The 18463-nt window shown below is 42.5% G+C and overlaps 1 protein-coding gene across 1 annotated transcript in view; it reads left to right on the top strand.

Moving 5' to 3' along the window:
• Window positions 1-3246: 3246 nt before the first annotated feature.
• shtn3 (shootin 3) overlaps window positions 3247-18463 on the top strand; it is a 30279-nt gene continuing 15062 nt past the window's right edge. Inside the window, exons 1-2 of the mRNA XM_041943703.1 lie at window positions 3247-3411; window positions 5495-5555. Of these exons, the coding sequence (XP_041799637.1) occupies window positions 3247-3411; window positions 5495-5555 (226 nt within the window). The remainder of the gene's footprint in view (window positions 3412-5494; window positions 5556-18463) is intronic.

Below are 18463 nucleotides of genomic sequence, written 5' to 3'. Positions count from 1 at the left end.
AAACTGACTAGGCTACTGTTTCACGACATTTTATAGACCAAACAGTTAATGGATTTATTGAGATAATGATTGTGAGGTTGATGGAGTGGGTTATAATCATTAGCTGCAGGCCTAAATGGGAGAAAGCCCAACATGTTTCACCTTCTTAAAAAGACAGATGAAACAGAACTCTTTTTCTTTGTCCACCTAATGGAACAGAGTCTGAATATGTTGGTGGGCCGTCTGTCCTGCCCTGATGGAGGACGTCCCCGATCTCTGCACAAACCTGCCTGATCCAAACGTTTTGAGATGCCCGGCTGAAGAGCCTAATGAAGCTAGAATAAAACATTTCTCGCACATTAAACTGTAGCAGCACGGCTAATGTAGCTTAACCAAACCGATACTTGTGTTTCCTAACAGCGTACGCTAACATTCATGGCAGAAAACACATAGCGAAGTGTCAATCTGCTTTTAATTTTGACAGATCAAAGCAAAGTTAATTGCTAAGTTTGTTACCATTAACATTCACTCTAAAGTGAGATACTGCTGACTTTGATTTCGCAGTGCGTTTCAGCAGCAAATGTCCGCTGAACCGTTCAGATCACACACAGTAAGTGAATGGAGTTTCTATGTAGAAGGAAAAATGTGGTCATGCTTCCCCGTACTCGCCGAGCAGCTCAGGGAGTTGAACCGCTCACCCTGGCAGCGGCAGTGCCTTGCTGTCTGCTGGTGAACCGCAGCCATCGCTGTGCTCCTCAGGGAAATCTGAGCTGACAGTGTGTGAGACTGCAGGTAGAGCTGGGAGAAAGTGGGCCAAGTGCTTCCTGCTGCTGGAGGAGAGAGAGCGAGCGGGATGCTGAGCGTCCTCTTTGCCCTTTTCATCGGTGTAGATCAGCTCGGATTTGTCGCAGTTACGCCCATTCAGAGACTCAAATGGTAATGCTTTTCAAACATCTGTCATTACTGGAAGTTTATAGTGAAAATCAGACTCGGGGTGCGTGAGGTTTGGTGACATTTTGACGGTTGTGTTGTCAGTGTGCTTTTAACATTAAACAGATTGAATCAGACGGCATTCATCTGAAGGTTGGGGTTGATGATACATCCATGAGCTGCACCCCAACATGTGGACCAGACACAACATTTACATCTGATGTTAACAGGCCATCTGTGTCCCTGTTTGGACACAAACATGCAAGGTGTACGTAAATACAAGTAGAGTGCTGAGGATCAGATCTCAACCAGGTGTAAATATCACTGCATATCCATACAGCGAGACCAGCAGCAAGCTGAAAGGTCACCTGACTCTGCATCTTCCAGCCTGCTTAAGCCTTCCCTCACAAGAATGATCTGAGAGTAAGTGATGCCGTCCATGCCAATGCTCCCTTTGACCTGGGATGTTTGTTCACCAGAGTCACCAACTCATTTACATAATAAGATCTGATCACAAGACACCCTTTAATGGCAGGTGGAGATACGCAGACCCGTGGATCAGATGTCGTTATGCAGATACTGTACGGACCACAAGTTAATACCAGCTGTAAATCAACCACAGAGACCAAAACCTAATGTCTTTTCCTCTCGCCTGGAAGTTCAAAGTGAATGGCAGAGGTGAATTCAAGGAAGTTTCAGTTTACGGTAAAGATGCAACTTTAACTTAAATGTAAATTACATTTATAGTTAGTTGTACTCATTTCACTGCGTAGGCCTATGATGAATAATATGTCGCAGCTGCTAACAAGAACAAACAGCAGTGACCTCTTCGTTGACCAGCTCGGTCTGTTTGCTGGCGACTGATGACCACCTCAATGCAAACACCTGCTAAACACAGTTTGGTCACTCTGGGATTTTTCCTGGCTTTACAAGTGGACACAGATGCATCACCAAGCAGCTGATGAGCCTGCACTGGGGATGAGAAAGGCCACAAAGGACACACCAGCGGTGTCCTCCAAAAGAAGTCTGTTTGTCTCGAACACATTTGGTTGGTTGCTCACAGTATCACTTCTCTTGTTGCTAAAGATGACAAGTTGCATTACAGCTCATGGTGGTTTCTCTCCTCTTCGTCCTGCCTTGAGCTGGGCTGTGACTCATGAAGCAGCTCTGCATATGGCCGAACACCATAACTAAAACACCCAACTTTAAATGTTCAATTTAAGCAGCACCTCTCACATGCTTCCGTTATTTTTGAGAAATAGAAGCTTTAACTTGATATCTTGGATGCTATCTGGAACAAAACTTGGAGTGATGAAGCATTTTGTCTTCCTCTTTTCATCAACATCACTGCCTGGTGGAAGAGGTTTAATCAAAGGTAAAAAGTTTAAGCATTAAGAAACCATTACTGCAACATTATTGGTCTAAATCTGATGAACGTTCCGGGCTTGAAGCATCTTGTTGCTAGTTAGACATGCACACAGGCCATTATCTTTATTTTTCGTCATTACATGTCATATATGTGGAGTCAGCATGTATGGTTTGTTGTTGATGATTGTACATGCAGTCAGTTCTTTCTTCTGGAGGTTGTTTGAACCCAAAGGGACTTTTCTCTTTGTTTACTGTTACATTTGCTTCTCAAGAGGTCACTGAATGCTTCCAATTACCATTTTAAATGAAGCGTGAGCAGAGCACAGCAGCACCGCAGATACTCCGCTTCTGACCGTGGCCACTCAGGAGGCAAACGGTCTCGAACAAAGAGGAGACGCAGTAACTTCAGCCAGGATGATGTCACTCCCTCGTTAACCTGAGATTAGACGGGAGACGAAAAGAGGATGAAAAAAATCGCACTGGATTGTAAATTCACCACAAAGAGTTGTTTGGTTCAGCAGGAGAGCAGATATTTATTTGATATCCGTGACAACTGAGCAAACTTCACACAGTGAGGAAGACCGTGAGATGTGGTTGAAAGCACATTTAAGAACTTGTTGGATCTTGAGTTTTCTTTTTGTTTTTCATGTCAAGCTTCTGTTTCCAATTGAAGAATGAACCTTTAGTGTCTTCCATGATTCGATGCTCGTGATCTGGGTCTGGTTTACTGCTCGTTGTTTGATGCTAATTGTGTCCTTTGCACTCAGAAGGAGTCAAACTGAAACCTCCAGTTTGTCCTTGAGTGTTGACGGCTCTTGTTAGCCTCAGTGACGTCTGCAGCTGCTGCTGCTGTCGCCCAAATTTCATCCCTCTGACATCCAAAGCAGGCTCCTCCACAGCTGCTCCTCCTAAATATAGCACAACATGGGATACTTGCATCAGATCCTGTGGATGTGAAAATGAGTAGTTATGGCCTTTGTGCCTTTTGTAGGGCGGCCGTCAAGTCGGCAGGAGCAGAAAGAGTCGGTCTGTTATCGGAAGCGATGGGCTGTCGGTGTTCAGACGAAGGCCAGGCAACATTTTGAGATGATGGAGAAGGGCAGCGCAGGAGGGGGAGCAGGCAGAAGGAAGATGGTGCACTTTCCTGGTCTCCTGAGAGAAATGTTTGCAGCTGAAATTTCCAAATCTCTCGCTCTCTGTCTCTGGTGTTTCTGAGGATTTTAAAGGAGATGGACGGACGCTGCTGTCCATTAAAAAAAAGAAAGCAACAAAGGTGCCTTTTAAGACAACATGGTAGCGGTCTGTTGGGTAATAAGCAGACAGGATCGAATCATTTAGAATGAAGTTAAATATACTTTTAATTCAAAGTCAAACTTGAATTCTTTTTGATTTAGAGAGGTTTGTGATTTCAACCTTGTTTGATATTTATTCTCATTATTATCTACCCAAGATCTTCTGCTTTGTCGGTATTTTTGGTTCATTCCGTGGCGTGAAACACCAAACTGGATGTGTTAAAATACTACACAGAAGTACAGTTTGGTATTCCATAGGGGTGCACAATAGTTATCGAAAAATCCAAGAAATTTGCCAAAGATGACCTACGGGCTAAGGTTATGGAAGATTTAATCATGGACATGATGGCGCTTGCCTTACTATGGACTGCCCCTTTTTTCAGTTTGTTTACATAGATAAGTCCGACGCGAAGCGGTGGGGTTTATTTCTCCATAGGAACCTGCTCACTATACGCTATCCCGCTTAGAACACGGCTTACTGCTAAAGCATTCAATAATGTGACATAAAATAGTGATTAAAACATATTTTATTGATTTAAAATGAGCCTACTCGTCTGTCACATCTCTCACTGCGCAGCGGCTCTGAAAGTAAACACATACGTTGCGTAGCAACCGCCTCTCACTGTGCGCTGCTGTTTTTGGTTTTGTTCGTGGTATTGATGTCATGATGTTAGGTATAAGTGTGTGTTATTGGTTATCGGTTATCGGCCTTTAGGAGCTGAAAGTTATCGGTTATCGGTATCGTTTTTAAAAAACAGTTATCGTGCATCCCTAGTATTCCACAATTCACATGACAGTTTGCTGTTAGACGCCTTATGTCAGCCTCCTTCAGTTCTTCTCACAAATCAGCTTAATTTAACCAAATAATACTGCAAACACTGAATTATACCACCAAAATTAGCTGTGAAGACTCAATGGCAACTGTCAGACGTCATGTTTAGTAATTCTTTATCATGTCAGCCATGTTTACAGTCTCCCGTCAGGCACTTCATCAGGCAGAAAGGGGAAATATCATCCTGAAAGTCATGAATACTCATAAAAATGTGTTTCAGTTTTCATTAATTTATAGTTCCATTTGTGTAGATTATGGAGGTTGGCAAGTTTTGATAGCTCATTCCTACAAATTATTCATTCATACCTTCAAATTAATAATTCAACCATCACCCTCAAAGTCAGGCATACAGGTCTGACTGACACCTCAGAAACTGGATCAAGTAGAGCTAAAGTGAGACCAAGTACACAAAGTGCAGTTCAACCACACTGCAGTGCACATACGAACACTGTCTAACTCCTGATCAGGATCCTGTGGGGCCTCCTCTGACTGTGTTCTGTTATTGGACAGGTGTGTTCGGTGACTGTATGACCTCTCATGCAGTGGTGGTGATCCAGAAGCAGCTGTGTGGTTGTATCATCACATCCCCAGCTGTAGCTGTCTGTAGCTGTGTGTCTGTAGACGCAGGACAGACTCTGTGAAACCAGACGTCCAAAATATGGCTGAAGCATCTGAGCCCGGCGTTATTAACATCAACCTCTGGAGAGGCTGCAAACACCTGTACCATCACTTTCTACAATAACTTAACAAAATGAACGTGTGAATGTTAAGAATTTGAGGAAATGAGTGACTAATGTTGTTTAATCACACATTTGTTAGCACAAACTACAAATATTTGTTTTAATCTCGTACTGCGCTCCAGTGCGCACAGTCAGCCCTCTGTAGGTGGACTAATAACTGACTAATTCATTCAGGTCCCGTTTTGTCTTTTTAAAGTGTACTGAAAGTGTTTTAGGATGAAGTTGTGGCAGCTTAGTGTGCAGCCTGTGGTTGTGTCTGACTCAGTGTGTGTGTGTGTGTGTGTGCAGTGGCCTGTATGCAGTCTGTTGTGGAACATGATCTAATGCGTCGACCCTGCTGTCTCCTCCCGCAGTGCAACAGACTGACGGAGGAGAGAGACGAGGCGGAGAGACAGCTCAAACACATCAAGAGAGGTGAGTCCAGCTTCCTGTAACCCCGTCAGCCTCCGTCACCAGACACCAAGCAGCGATTCAACTCACGCAGCTTTATTTTAATCATGTAAGACGTAGGAACGATTTCAGAAGCAGGACAGACGGGGAAGTCACAAGGTCATTCGCCAGACCTCCAACACCCTTCAATAAATAATAATAAAGAACATTAGTGACAGCATTTGGGATCTTTATATCACCTATTTTCATTCAGTGTTGGATCAGTTGGTTCTTCACTTTAGTTGAGCTTGAAATAAAACAACTATTGGTTGGATTGTGATGAAATCTTTTACAGACACTCATGATCCCCAGAGGATAAACCCTCATGATATTTATGAGTCCCTGACTTTTCTCCTCGTGACAACATGAGGTTGATATTTTTCGTTCAGAGTGAAATATGTAACTGGATTGCAATGAAATTTGGTTCTGATTTTAAAAAGATGAATTGTACGGTAATAATTTCGGTGAACACTGTCATCAGATAAGATTTTAAGTTTGTCCAGTGCCTTGATATGTAACCAAATATTTCACAAATAATGACCGCTCCTGCCGGCCTAAGCTGTACTTTGTCTTTAATGCTAACTCGCCAATGTTAGCATGCTATCTTGCTAAACTAAGACAAAGCTAAACTAAGGTGAACATTGTAAACATAAAACCTGCAACACATCAATGTGCTCCATCATTGTGAGCATGTCAGCATGCTGATGTCAGCATTTAGCTCAAAGCACCTCAGTACAGCCACAGAGCTGCTAGCACAGCTGTAGACTCTTAGCCTTGACAGAGGAACATCCTCCTGGTAGCTTCTGCTCAGGGTCTGTTCATGAAGCTTGTAGCTTGAGCTCACTTGTAGTGACTGAAAAGAAATGAAGAAATTCAGAAGGTCTTGTTATCAGTTTTTGGGTTTTTTTTGACAAAACTGTCTTCAAATTTCACAAGCTTGACATGCAAAACAACATCTTCTGCATATGTGTCCTTCCTGGAAGAAGAAGGTTTACAATGGTTTAGTGCTCAAAGGATTTATTATAACCTGGGTCTTATTTTTGGAGTTTTGGCCATCATTTCTATGTCTCCTTGTTCCTGATTTGCAACTTTTACTCTTTTGGTGATTACAAAGATATCACAACCGATAAAAACATTGGGCAAAATAAGACCCAAACTGTAGTGAACTGGAATTTGTCAGGAAGGTGGGGACTTAGGGGGATCTATGAGGGGAACTATGAGGGGAAACTAAGGGTTGAACCCAGGTGCAGACAAACAAAGGGGACGTAGACTATGGATTAACAATAACATGCAACACAACGAGACAAGACTAGGGCAACACAAGGAACTCACTAACACGCAGGGCAAGACTATGGACAATACAATAAAAGGAAAACTCAATCAGGACATGGAAGGACACGAACACAGACAAACCAAGGGATGCACAAGATTTAAATTAACAAATTTATTAATCACACTAAAGACACAACTGTGGGAACTAACAAATTCTAAGGGCTAAACACACAACAAAGGCTACACAGGGAAACACTGAGCAACTGAAAAAACACTAACACAAAACCTGGCGAAACTAGACAAGAAACTCAATTACATAAACTGTGGGAAGACTATAGACATGACTAGGAATAAACTAAATAAAATAAACAGAAAACGCTCCCGAAGGAGGAAAACACAAAAGCTATGATATGCAACAAACAGAACTAGGTAAGAACTATCAACTCAACGTTCACTCTTAAAAACAGAATGAAACAAGAATCTAACAACAAAAGTACTCAAACACAAAATCTCTCTTTATCGAGGAAAACAAATCGGCAAGCTACAAAACTATGAAAAGAAAACAGAAACTAAGTTATGCACGTTCAAACAAATAACACGCACGATAGGACAATACTGAGGGCGGGGAACACTACATAAATCAAGACCTGGACATGAACAAAGTAAACTCACTTACATGGACTGAAACAAAGGACAAGAGCAAACCAAGGAGACATACACATGAAACACGACACGGACGTGAACAAAGATAACACAGCACAGAAACACTTACGTGAGACCAGACTCGGACATGACAAAGAAACCACACAACAAACACTCACTATGGGACTATGGCAAGAATAATAACAAGAACACAGACTATGACTTTGACTAAGGTTTCTCAAACAACGAACCGACAAGGACAAAGGGAAGACACGGACTTAAATACACTAGGGAGGAACACTAATGAGACACAGGTGGAAACAATCTGACAATCACACGGGAGGGAAAACACAGGAAGTAAAGCAACCCAAAGACACATGACATGAACCTTCAAAATAAAACAGGAAGTAACCAAAACCAGGCAAAGACAAGACACAATGGGAAACTTAACAAAAGTACCAACAAGACAGGGCAAGGGTAGAGAACTAAGACAATACAAAATTCTTACATAAAACATGGCATGACTATGGACTAAGACAAGACTCAAGCACATAACACATGGCATGACTAGAAGACATAATGAATACACAGAGTAGAACAGAGAAACGAACATGAACAAAGAACACTACAATGAACACTTACAAACTGAATAAGGCAAAACATCGAGAGGAAAACTAAACAAAACCGCCGTGCATGGCACGGGTCATGACAGAATTATCCTTTAAAAGGTTGCATTCATTTCAAAACGTACCCCCCAACTCACACACAGTCTATCCAGATATCATGTGCCACATCATCCCACCAACAATCAGACAGGTGACACCTTCACTTCCTCCCTCTCTCCTCCCCCTTCACACCTTCTCTCCTCACCTCTGTCGACATGACATCACCGACACCTTGTCCTCTGAATGGATGTGTTCAAGAGAGGAGGGGAGGGTGCCCCCGTTTCCATGCCGACTGTCAGCTTAGTTGGCCAACAGTGGCAGAGGTTTTGTGTTTTGGGGAGTTTAACCTCTGATTCTACTGAGTGAGGAGCTGAACCTCAGTCATTAGCTGTTAGGAGGAAGGTTGATGACGCTGCAGCTTCTGTCATGACTATTCACAGAGGTAAGAGACGGCATTTTACAGCTTTTATTAACGGTAATAAGATGTCAACGTTAGTGGGCGTTTAGGGTCATATCATCCAGCTAATGTGAGGCAGGGTTTGTTTTATAGAGGAAAAATAGATTTGTATGGATAAATTTGTTCTGATAAATATTGTCTGAGGCTTTCAGATTCTCACGGATCATTTATTCAGACCTTACAGCCCTGAAGAAGATCAACCTCTAAACATTTGTATATATACATATAAACATATTCATATATGAAACCTACAAATTTAACATATATCCATGGTTTGCAGAAATGTTCAATGCCAGCATTTTATTCTGGCTAGTGGGCTGCAGCACGAGATAATGACGTTTTCCTAATCGCATTAAAGAAAGTTAGTCACAGAAAAAGAGGTCAGCGATCAGTTCAGTCACCTGTCTGACTGATGAGGGGGCTCTTATTCTTCAAAAGGTAACAGGAGAACCAGGCACCTGCCGTTCACCTCAGTGTCATATTTCAGTTTACATTTGTTCTTCAACTGTTCATTAAGACAGGAAGCTGATGGAGTGCGTGGTGACTGGGTGAGGGCGGAGGTTTGTTTGAGCCTTCTTCTGGGTAAATAACGGAAGAGATAACCACAACCTGACAAGTGACCAAGGTTACGATAGCTCCTCCCTGAACCAACGCTTTAATGAAACCTTTTCTGAACAGAGCGGCCAATCAATGAAATAAAATGTTAATCATAAAAGCGTCAAATAAGACGACCAGCTAAAGGTATTTCTTGTTAGTCACTGGATAGTCGTATTATGACCGATGTAGGCTTTACGTAGTTTGATCTGACAGTCAGATGGTGATTCTGTTGTATGTTAGCTCAGTATGTGGCCGCTGAACTGCAACATGCTGCAGCACTGCTGATTCTGTTACCGACCAGTAATAACTGCTCTCTGTTTTCAGTCCACCCATTATATTCATGCACTTTTAACCATGCTAGCTGGGACTCTTATCGTTGGATTGCCGGTCACTCAATCCAGGTTGAGATCAGATGGATTGGTACACAGACATTCATGGTCCTCAGAGGAAGTATCCTAATGACGGCGGTGCTCCCCTCACTTTTATTCTTGCACCATCACGACGCTGACATTTGTTGTCTTGAGTGAGATGTCTCGACGGCCCCCACAGGATGAGTTGTAATGGCTTTGGTTACACCTAACTTTTCATTTAGCGCCATCATCAGGTCAAAATTCTGTTTGTGCAATACTTTCGTTTACAGCCAAGGACATTCCTGTCAGTGTCACCTCTGTTTCTGTTTGATAATAATTAGCAGTTGTTAGCAGGCACAGATGGCGAACATGGCAGACATGTTTAGCATTAGCATGTTGGCATTGTCATTGTGAGCATTTAGCATTTAACAGCTCAGGCTGTTTTGCCGGTGACGACTCATTGAGATCCAAATAAGTGAATTAATTAGCAAATCTGGATGACAGTGGACATTAGAGAAGACACAGAAAAGTCCAGCTGATGTTTTCTTATAGCCGTCATTAACCGTTATCAATCACCTGCCAGCTTTTGATTGATTATGTTAGACAGCGCTGCTCTGGCCCATGTACAATATGCAATTAGGTTTGGCTAAGGGCCAGTTCTGTCAGCATTGTTCAGTGTGTTCAGCTGAGTTACAGACGCAGTGGAGACACGAACCTGTAGGTTATGAATTTTCAGATGGATTCAACGAATATATATATTTAATTATTTGGAAATAAAATAAAGTTGGTAATTTGAATTGTTGGGAGGTTTTGTAGGTGCACCTGAAAATCTGGATGTCTCAGATATGACTCAGCAGCTCGGCCTTCACTGGTTGCAGTGATGGACACGTAGATTTGAGATCATTTTGTCCTTCTGTTAGACAAGTTGAAAGTGAAATGAACGATGAAAAAGTGTAAGATAAATGGATGAGTCCTCCTGCTGGACTCAAACCCAGAATCTGTTATCAGAAACATGTCAAATACTTGTCTACAACAGCAAAACTGGACCCAAAGTCTTCAGACTCAGCAGTTCAGTGCTGAGCCTCCTTTTTTCCCGTCACTTCATGCATTCAGTCTTTCATTCATTCACTCATTTATTCATTCACTGCCTCTCCCCAGAGAAGACAGCAGTCGCTCTTGTCATGTTATTCCCATGAATAATTGAAGCCTCCTGCCATGAATTATTCAGCAGCAGAAAATGGGTGAAGGATGAGTGTGTGTGGGAGGGGGGCACTCCTGCCTGACTGTTTATCCACTGTGGCCCTTCAAAAGGCCTTCCTACCTGCTACTCCATATTTGATGGCCACATTTTAATGAAGTTAATGAGGGAGACTTTGCTCGCCTGCAGGTACTTGATTTCAGGCTCGTTTGAATCTCAAAGGCCAGACGCAGCGAGTTCAGCGCAGATTAACTGACTATAAAACAGTGAAAACATGACCTGACCCGAGACTCAGTGTCAGATAATACACCACCACACCAGCATGCTCATGATCCTACCGCATTTAATCCTTAATGCATCTGGGCTGCTGAAAGATCTCGTGGATTATTTCCTTTTTAGCAGCAGTGGTCAGTTCTGAGAGAAACATCATGGTCCCCAGAGGATGAATCCCGATGCCGCTGGAGTTTGCCCTTGTCCAACATTTTAGGAAACAATAACTGCTGATACCTAAAATCAGTTGTCAGTGCCTTCAACGTAAATGACTCATATGAGCGTTTTCTGATTGGCCACATTTACAGTGAAGGTTTAGTTGTAGATGAAGGCCACAAGCTGATACATGTTGGTCTGACAGTGAAGTTGTTTTGTGTACTGCAAGCTAAAGTTTAGGTAACTATGGTACAAGTACATCACACAACTTGAGACTGTAGGTCATTCTTCACATCGCCACAAGAGGCTGGTTGTTAAGAAAATATGAATTCTCCTCTAAAACCACTAAAACTGAGCTCTACTGTGAGCTTAATGCTAACATAGCTAGCTTACTGCATGCTACTGTATGTGCTCTTTGCAGCTTTTCCTACAAAACAGCGCTCAACATGTACATTATCAATTCCTGTATACAAGTACCATGAAAGAGATGGAAGTGCATATTTGATGCTTCAGTTTCAATGGAGCAAGAGAGCCGTTTTCTCCATGAACATTTGGTTCCTGATCCACAGTCTCTACACCCTCGACAACCTCTGAGAGGTGTAGTTTTTTTTATGGGAGTACTTTGATTGAAAATGTTGGTAAAAGCGGGAAAACAAGCCCACACAGTGCTGGTGAAGAGACCCACGACATGACAGCAAGCTAGCATTCAGAATGGGGCCCTGAAACTAGCTCAGCTGAATGTAATGCAGTCCTTTTTATTATTTTATTATCAATTATAACTGTGCTTTTTGTGCTATGATACTCCAAAAAGTCTGTAAAAGGTCTGTACACAATATTTCCCTGAAAAACAGCATTGTTATTGCATTCATCACATCCGAGCTGCATTACCTTGACTTCCTCCTGTGTGTTTCAGCCTAAGTGTAAGATTTGTAAGAATATTACTGAACAAACGACAAACATGCGACTAGTAAAAGAGAGCAGAGCTTAAATACGGGTATAAATCCTGGAGCAACAGGGACTGATGGGACTTTCTCAGAGAGTTCAAGATGGATCCTGGAATGAACATCTACTAAAAGCTTCTTTGCTTTGTGCCGGGGAGAAACTCAAGGATCGTCAGTAGCTCTTGAACTTCATAGTTTGTCTGCATTAAAGTCGAAAACTGCCTCTTACCCACAGCTATGGCTGCATGGTCCTGAGACTTTCAGCTGGTCGGAAGCAGGCGGAGCTGATGTCTCACATGCTTTGTATTAAGCCAGAGCAGCAGAACAAGTCGTTTGAGAAGGAGCTGAGTGTCAAACATGCCTCACAGGAGGGGATTTTACTAGCAGCCAAAATCCCTCAGAGTTTCAAATCAGATGCGGAGAGAGAAATGAGTAAAGGTGATATACTCTCATACATAAGAAAAGATGATGCAAAGAAACACCCAAGAGAATTAATGGAAACAAAACAAGAAAAATAACAGGAGAGACGACAAAACAGCCCCCAGAAATACATGAAACCCAGCAGATAAACCAGAGGAGGTAAAAATAAAGAGATAAAAATGCAGTATTGCTTCTAAAAGTGTCGTACGCCAACTAATGCAACTGTAACTCAACATGTCGCTGGAAGCTAACTGTGCCACCGCTCAGCTCTGCAGAGCTGTCGGCCTGTAGCGCTGCTAGCTTAAGCAGCCCAGTTATTCAGTCTACTGTACTTAGATAAAAGCCCGTGGCTGCACTTTCCCTGCATTCAAGTGCTCTCACAAGTACTTAAATTACACGCTGAGAACACGTGAAGGACCAACAAACTGGTGACATGTGACCAGGAAGGTCTCATTTACTCTGCCAATCGGAATGAAGACGTGATGCCGCTTTTTTCACAGGCTCAGAGGACATGTCAGTGACTAATTTTAATGAAACACCTTTATATTGTTTCTTGTTTTGGATCCCATGTTAATAATTCATGCTGCTCTATGTGTGTATTCTTATCTTTGCACTTTTTTGTTTCCAGTGAATGAAGCCAGATTCAGAGACTTTAGGACTTCATAAGTATAACTATTGTTATTGTCTTTGAATTGATTTGAAAGATATTCAATTCTGATTTTAATTTACAGCAGCATAAACTACAAAGTAGCTCATTCTTACATTTGAGAAGCTGCAGCCAACAAATATTTAGCATTTTTGCTCAACAATCAACTTAAATCTTTAATCGATCATAAAAATTACTCCTGATTTTTTTTTATTTTTTTTTATTTTATGCGATGATTGGCTCTAAAAATACATAGCTGAAATAAAATGTTGAATATTGATCGGGCACTATGGCGCTAAGTAAATCAGCACTGATGAACTGATTGATTGATCAATTAAAAGTCAGTTGGAAAGACAAGATACAGCTCAAAAAAGCAGCTAATTTGGCGTTTTTGCTCGACAACTAACCTCAAACGATTAATTGGTATCTTAAAAATTGTCGATGAATTTCTTGACTAATCAATCACATTCTAGTGGTTTCAACAATACTTTACATACCAGAATACATATTAAATATTGTCATCTGATCAGTGAGAACAGACTAATGGATGCACTAAAATGGAAGTCACACTCAGATGTTGAATTACACATAATTTATTCATTTCGGTTTTGACCGTGTAACATAAAACTGGATGAGTTCTGTATCTGCTCTGGCTTTACTGTAGTTTTTCCCTCTAAAAAACCCTCAAACGCTCAACAAATCATTTTTACAACTGTGATTCTGTGAAGCAGAAGCTTAAGAGGAGCAGCTGAAGGCAGGATTAGTCCGTCTATTGTTCACAGCTCAGCTCAGTGTTAGTGTTGCAGCTTAAACACTGCTGGCTTTAATGCAGTTCTTCTTGTTGGAAATCCTTTCCCGGCAGGAAGTGACTTTTTCAGCCACTGATCTCACTCCTAAAAATCACAGTTTTTCAAATGAACTCTTGAACATGAACATGAAGGTCCTGGTACTGGTTTGGACTGGAAACACTCAGTAGCATCTTGCATGTCGGTGTGTGTTAATTCCCTGTCGAGCTTCTTCACAGTTTTGACACTCTGTGGTGGGATTTCACCATTACTCAAGGATGAATGTGCTTACCGTTGACTAATCCTCCAAATCATCTGTTAATAACACGCATCGTCATTAAAGAGGCTTTCCCCGGCCTCAGCTCATTGGTGGAAAACAAAAGCGGCGCTCTGTTTTTAGTCTGTCGGATCATTACAGGTTTTAAGGGCATGTTATTTCTCCCATGAAGCCTGAACTCAGAGGAGTTACTGACCCAGAACAGTTTCTGACAGGAGACAGAGCGCTGTAGGACAAACTCTGCCTCACTCAGAGGAAACCCTGCTGTCAGTTTGAGGCTTTCAGCTCTGTTATGTTCCTGCGCCTCCAGAAAAGCTCAGCCGGTAATGTGGAAGCAGGGAGAGTTCATCATCTCCTGCTGAGGGTTCAAAGGTTTGTTTGTCACAGACAAACAGACAGAAAATTAACCAGGACAGTTATTAAGGTATGTAAGGGAAAACAAATGGCAAAAAGTACTAGTTTCAGCTTCTCAAATGGGAATATTTGCTGTTTTTTCTGTTTTTTTTATGAAATTAAACTGAACAGGTTTTGGATTTAGATTGTTGGTGAGACAAAACAAGCAAACTAAACGTCAACTTGGACTTATTTTATTATTTTATACTATTTTCTAACAGTTGACCTAGCCAATGAAATAATATATTGAGAAAATGATTAACAATATTAGCAGCAGGTTAGCAGCGTCGCCTCACAGCTAGAAGATCCCCGGTTTGATCCCGCCTGGGATCTTTCTGTGTGGAGTTTGCATGTTCTCCCTGTGCAGCGTGGGTTTTCACCGGGTTCTCTGGCTTCCTCCCACAGTCCAAAAACATGCTGAGGTTAATTGATAACTCTAAATTGCCCGTAGGTATGAATGGGTGTGCATGGTTGTCTGTCTCTGTGTAGCCCTGTGGTAGGCTGGCGACCTGCCCAGGGTGTCCCCTGCCTTCGCCCGAGAGACGGCTGGGATAGGCTCCAGCCCCCCCGTGACCCTGCAAAGGATTCAGCGGTGTATAGATGATGGATGGATGGATGTTTCCTGTGTTTTTACTTCATGTAAAGAAGCAACGTAATGTACCCGAGTTTTAGCAAACTGCTATTTTCCTCATGTCGTTCATTTCTACATTGGAAACAATGTTGAGTTTACATAATAAATATTCAATAACCAAATTAAAAGCTTCTTATGTCAGGATCAAAAACAAATAAAAACAAGTCTAAGACTCTAGATCAGTGCCTGTAGCTCTGTGAGGCTCTACAATGCTAACATGCTAATGTTTAGCAGCTATATCTATGTCTCCCACGTCCAGCTTAGTTTAGCATGACGGATGCTAACATTTGCTAATTAGCAAAGTACAGCTGAGGCTGATGGGAATATTCATTTTACAGGAACATGGTCATAAACAAGTGTAATTAAAATTCTGAGCTGATGGTGGCGCTAGATGAAAAGTCAGGAGATCACCAAAGTTATTACAGTTATTTACATGTGTGTTCCAAATTTCTTTAAAAATTAAATGAAAAAATATTTCATTAAAAACAACCAATAACCTCATTCAGCCTGGACCAAAGAGGTGGACGGATCAATAGACCTACATGCTCTCCACAGAGCGATTCTGCTTCAGCCAAACAATCAATAGTGAGTCACTGATATGTAACTTGAACATGATGTCACTTCCAGTTGACTGGACGACATGTGACGGTGTCTCAGAGCAGCGAGCTCGTCATGTTAATCCGAGAAATGTGTTGATTTAAGAGTAGTTATTTCTGTACAACCTGTGTTGGAAGACGTCCTCTCTCTCTTTATTCTGCCTGCAGAGCTCTGATTGGTTGGTTGCTTTTCCAATTGGGCAAATCAGCCATCAATAAGCACGACATTAGGGTGGTTTAAACTGCTCAACAAATTGCAGCAGTTCAGAAGTGAGGACCAGGAGTGATTCCGCTAATTTGCTTGTCAGATCAATCTGAATTATGCACCGATTGGCAGCATAAAGGAAGAAGCTGCTTGTGCTCGTTATTGTCCTGGTAAAGAGCAAAAATCTGGTGAAATCGAGAGAGCGAGCCCGACATTTCACACTGCACATCATTAGCTAACAGACGACTCTCCAGTATTCCCCCGCGATGGCACCAGCTGGTGGTTTCTCTAGTATAACTGAGCGGAATAAAAACAGGACTATAAATAGCAGAGAGTGACCCGCTCTCCACCGTCTCTGCCTCCTGCGTCGCGTCTGACCCACAGAGCTGCAGCTGAACCGCGGTGCAGCCGAGCGGAGCACGATGGGTCGAAACGGTGGTTAAAGCCACCGAAAGCGGCCCGGAGAGAGAGGCGAGGCTTTAAATGAGTCTCTGGCTGGGAGGGAATCACACCACCAAAGCCCATCCAGGAGCATTAAACATTGAATGAGGGATTAAAAATAGATCCAGAAGCCTTCCCTGTCCTCCTTCTCTCTCATATCATCCTCGCTTTCCTCACCCAAACCAAGAGCCTGTCTGGCAGATGAATATCATCCAGGGGTTCAAAGGTCACCTGGCTGAACGTATAAAGCTGTTCTCATCATCTGTGTCTGTGATATTGTCTTCAAATCAGGGCTTCTCAAAGTTTTGACGACTGGGCGTCATTTTAGGGACCCGGCACAGGAAAATCCATGAACGTGGACGCAGGATTTGAGGTCTCATTGGTGTTTCCCTGAGCGCCGAATTCACCTGTTTGCAGACGAGACAGCTCAATTTATCTGTCCCCTGAGGTCTGACTAAGTAACACTTGATCCATTTTGCTTTAAAGTTTCTTCCGTGGTGGCTCTTCCATCTAACTTCCACGTTAAAGTGCCGACTTGTCCGCCTAAATCAAGCAGACGATTGATGACCTGACAGATGCTTGTCAGAGGGCGCAGTCTGACGCAGCAGCCGAGCGATGGAGGCTGTTTAAAGTGAAAGTACTGAAATGGAGTGATTCGGATATAACACATTCATTTCACTTCACCTTCAGGGGACGCACAAAATGTTTCTGATGGCAGCTATTGGCCCGCGGGCCGCACTTTGACAACTGCTGCTTTAACTCATGACGAGATGTGAGTCAGTCAGTGCAACTCTTTTAATGTTAGATCAGGTGATTGTTGGGGGAATTGTTGTACAGTTGATCAACCCTCAATTTGTCAATCTAAAGTCAATGAGCTTCATGTGAGAGCTGAGCCTCTAACAAACGGGTGTAATGTACTCAAGAAGCTGCTGTGGTGTCACATGGACGACGTGTTCAGGTGTGACATATGTGGCTAGTGACAGCAGAGTGCTAGCTTGCTTGTATGTGATCTATAATTGTGTCATGACTCACAGTTTGAGATGCAATTGTGGAGTCACAGTATGAGTCAAGCTTTCAGTACAGCAGGTTAGAAATGTCAGAGAATTAAAAAAATGTGTTGGAAATGGTGATCAGATGCAGCAAAAAATACGCAACACTGAATGTTGCTGTTGGTCGAGTCTAACGACACTTTGGCATAATTTTGTGGATCTTCAGACCTCAATGCCTGGTCTAGAAGTAGAGGTGTAGACTTGCCGGTCCTGGTTTCCAGACTTCATGCATTACACTACCCAGCGTGAAGAAGAGTCTTTAGCGATGTTGCCAAACAGCGAGCTGGTTCAGGAAGCTCATTCAGCTCTGGCTCTTCATTGGAGCTGAAGTAACCTGAGCAGCTCATGTGAGTCAGATGGTGGCGCCGAAGCTCCTCAGAGCATTTCCGTTGTTCTTCCTCTGTTCTTCCTCTCAGCTTCCTCTAAACGGACTCCACTCGATCATCATCAGTCACAAAAGAGGTGACGTTTAAAGGCAGCTGTAAAGGTCGAATTCAGAGGAAACTCAGGTTTGCGTCCTCTGTGCACTTATACTGTAATTTCTTGCAGTGTCTCTAAAATATGAGGTGAGATCCAACTTTTTATTGCGGCGTTTTCCCATCAAAGGCCTGAGAAATAATGGATTTGGACCAGTTTATTGTTAAAGCTGTAAATGCTTTAAGATCAAATCAATAAACGAGCAGACTGCTGCTGCAGTGTTGCAGTGTGCTGCAGCTACAGTCAAACCTGGCTGAAAAGCAGCAGGCTTTGTGCTGTCGCTGGCGTGTGTGTGTGTGTGTGTAGGACTAATTGTGTTGCATTCAGGCTACACAAGCAGACAGAGGAGCATTAGTCATGTAGCCTGGGAGCAGACAACTCTTCACCTGAGATCCTGTGAGGTAGAATCAGGGTGAAGCGTAATG

The sequence above is a fragment of the Chelmon rostratus genome, chromosome 9 (genome assembly GCF_017976325.1).
Source record: "Chelmon rostratus isolate fCheRos1 chromosome 9, fCheRos1.pri, whole genome shotgun sequence".
In the NCBI taxonomy this organism is placed as follows: domain Eukaryota; kingdom Metazoa; phylum Chordata; class Actinopteri; order Chaetodontiformes; family Chaetodontidae; genus Chelmon; species Chelmon rostratus.
Note: the sequence above shows the minus strand (reverse complement) of the source record. Positions and strands in the feature narration are given on the sequence as shown.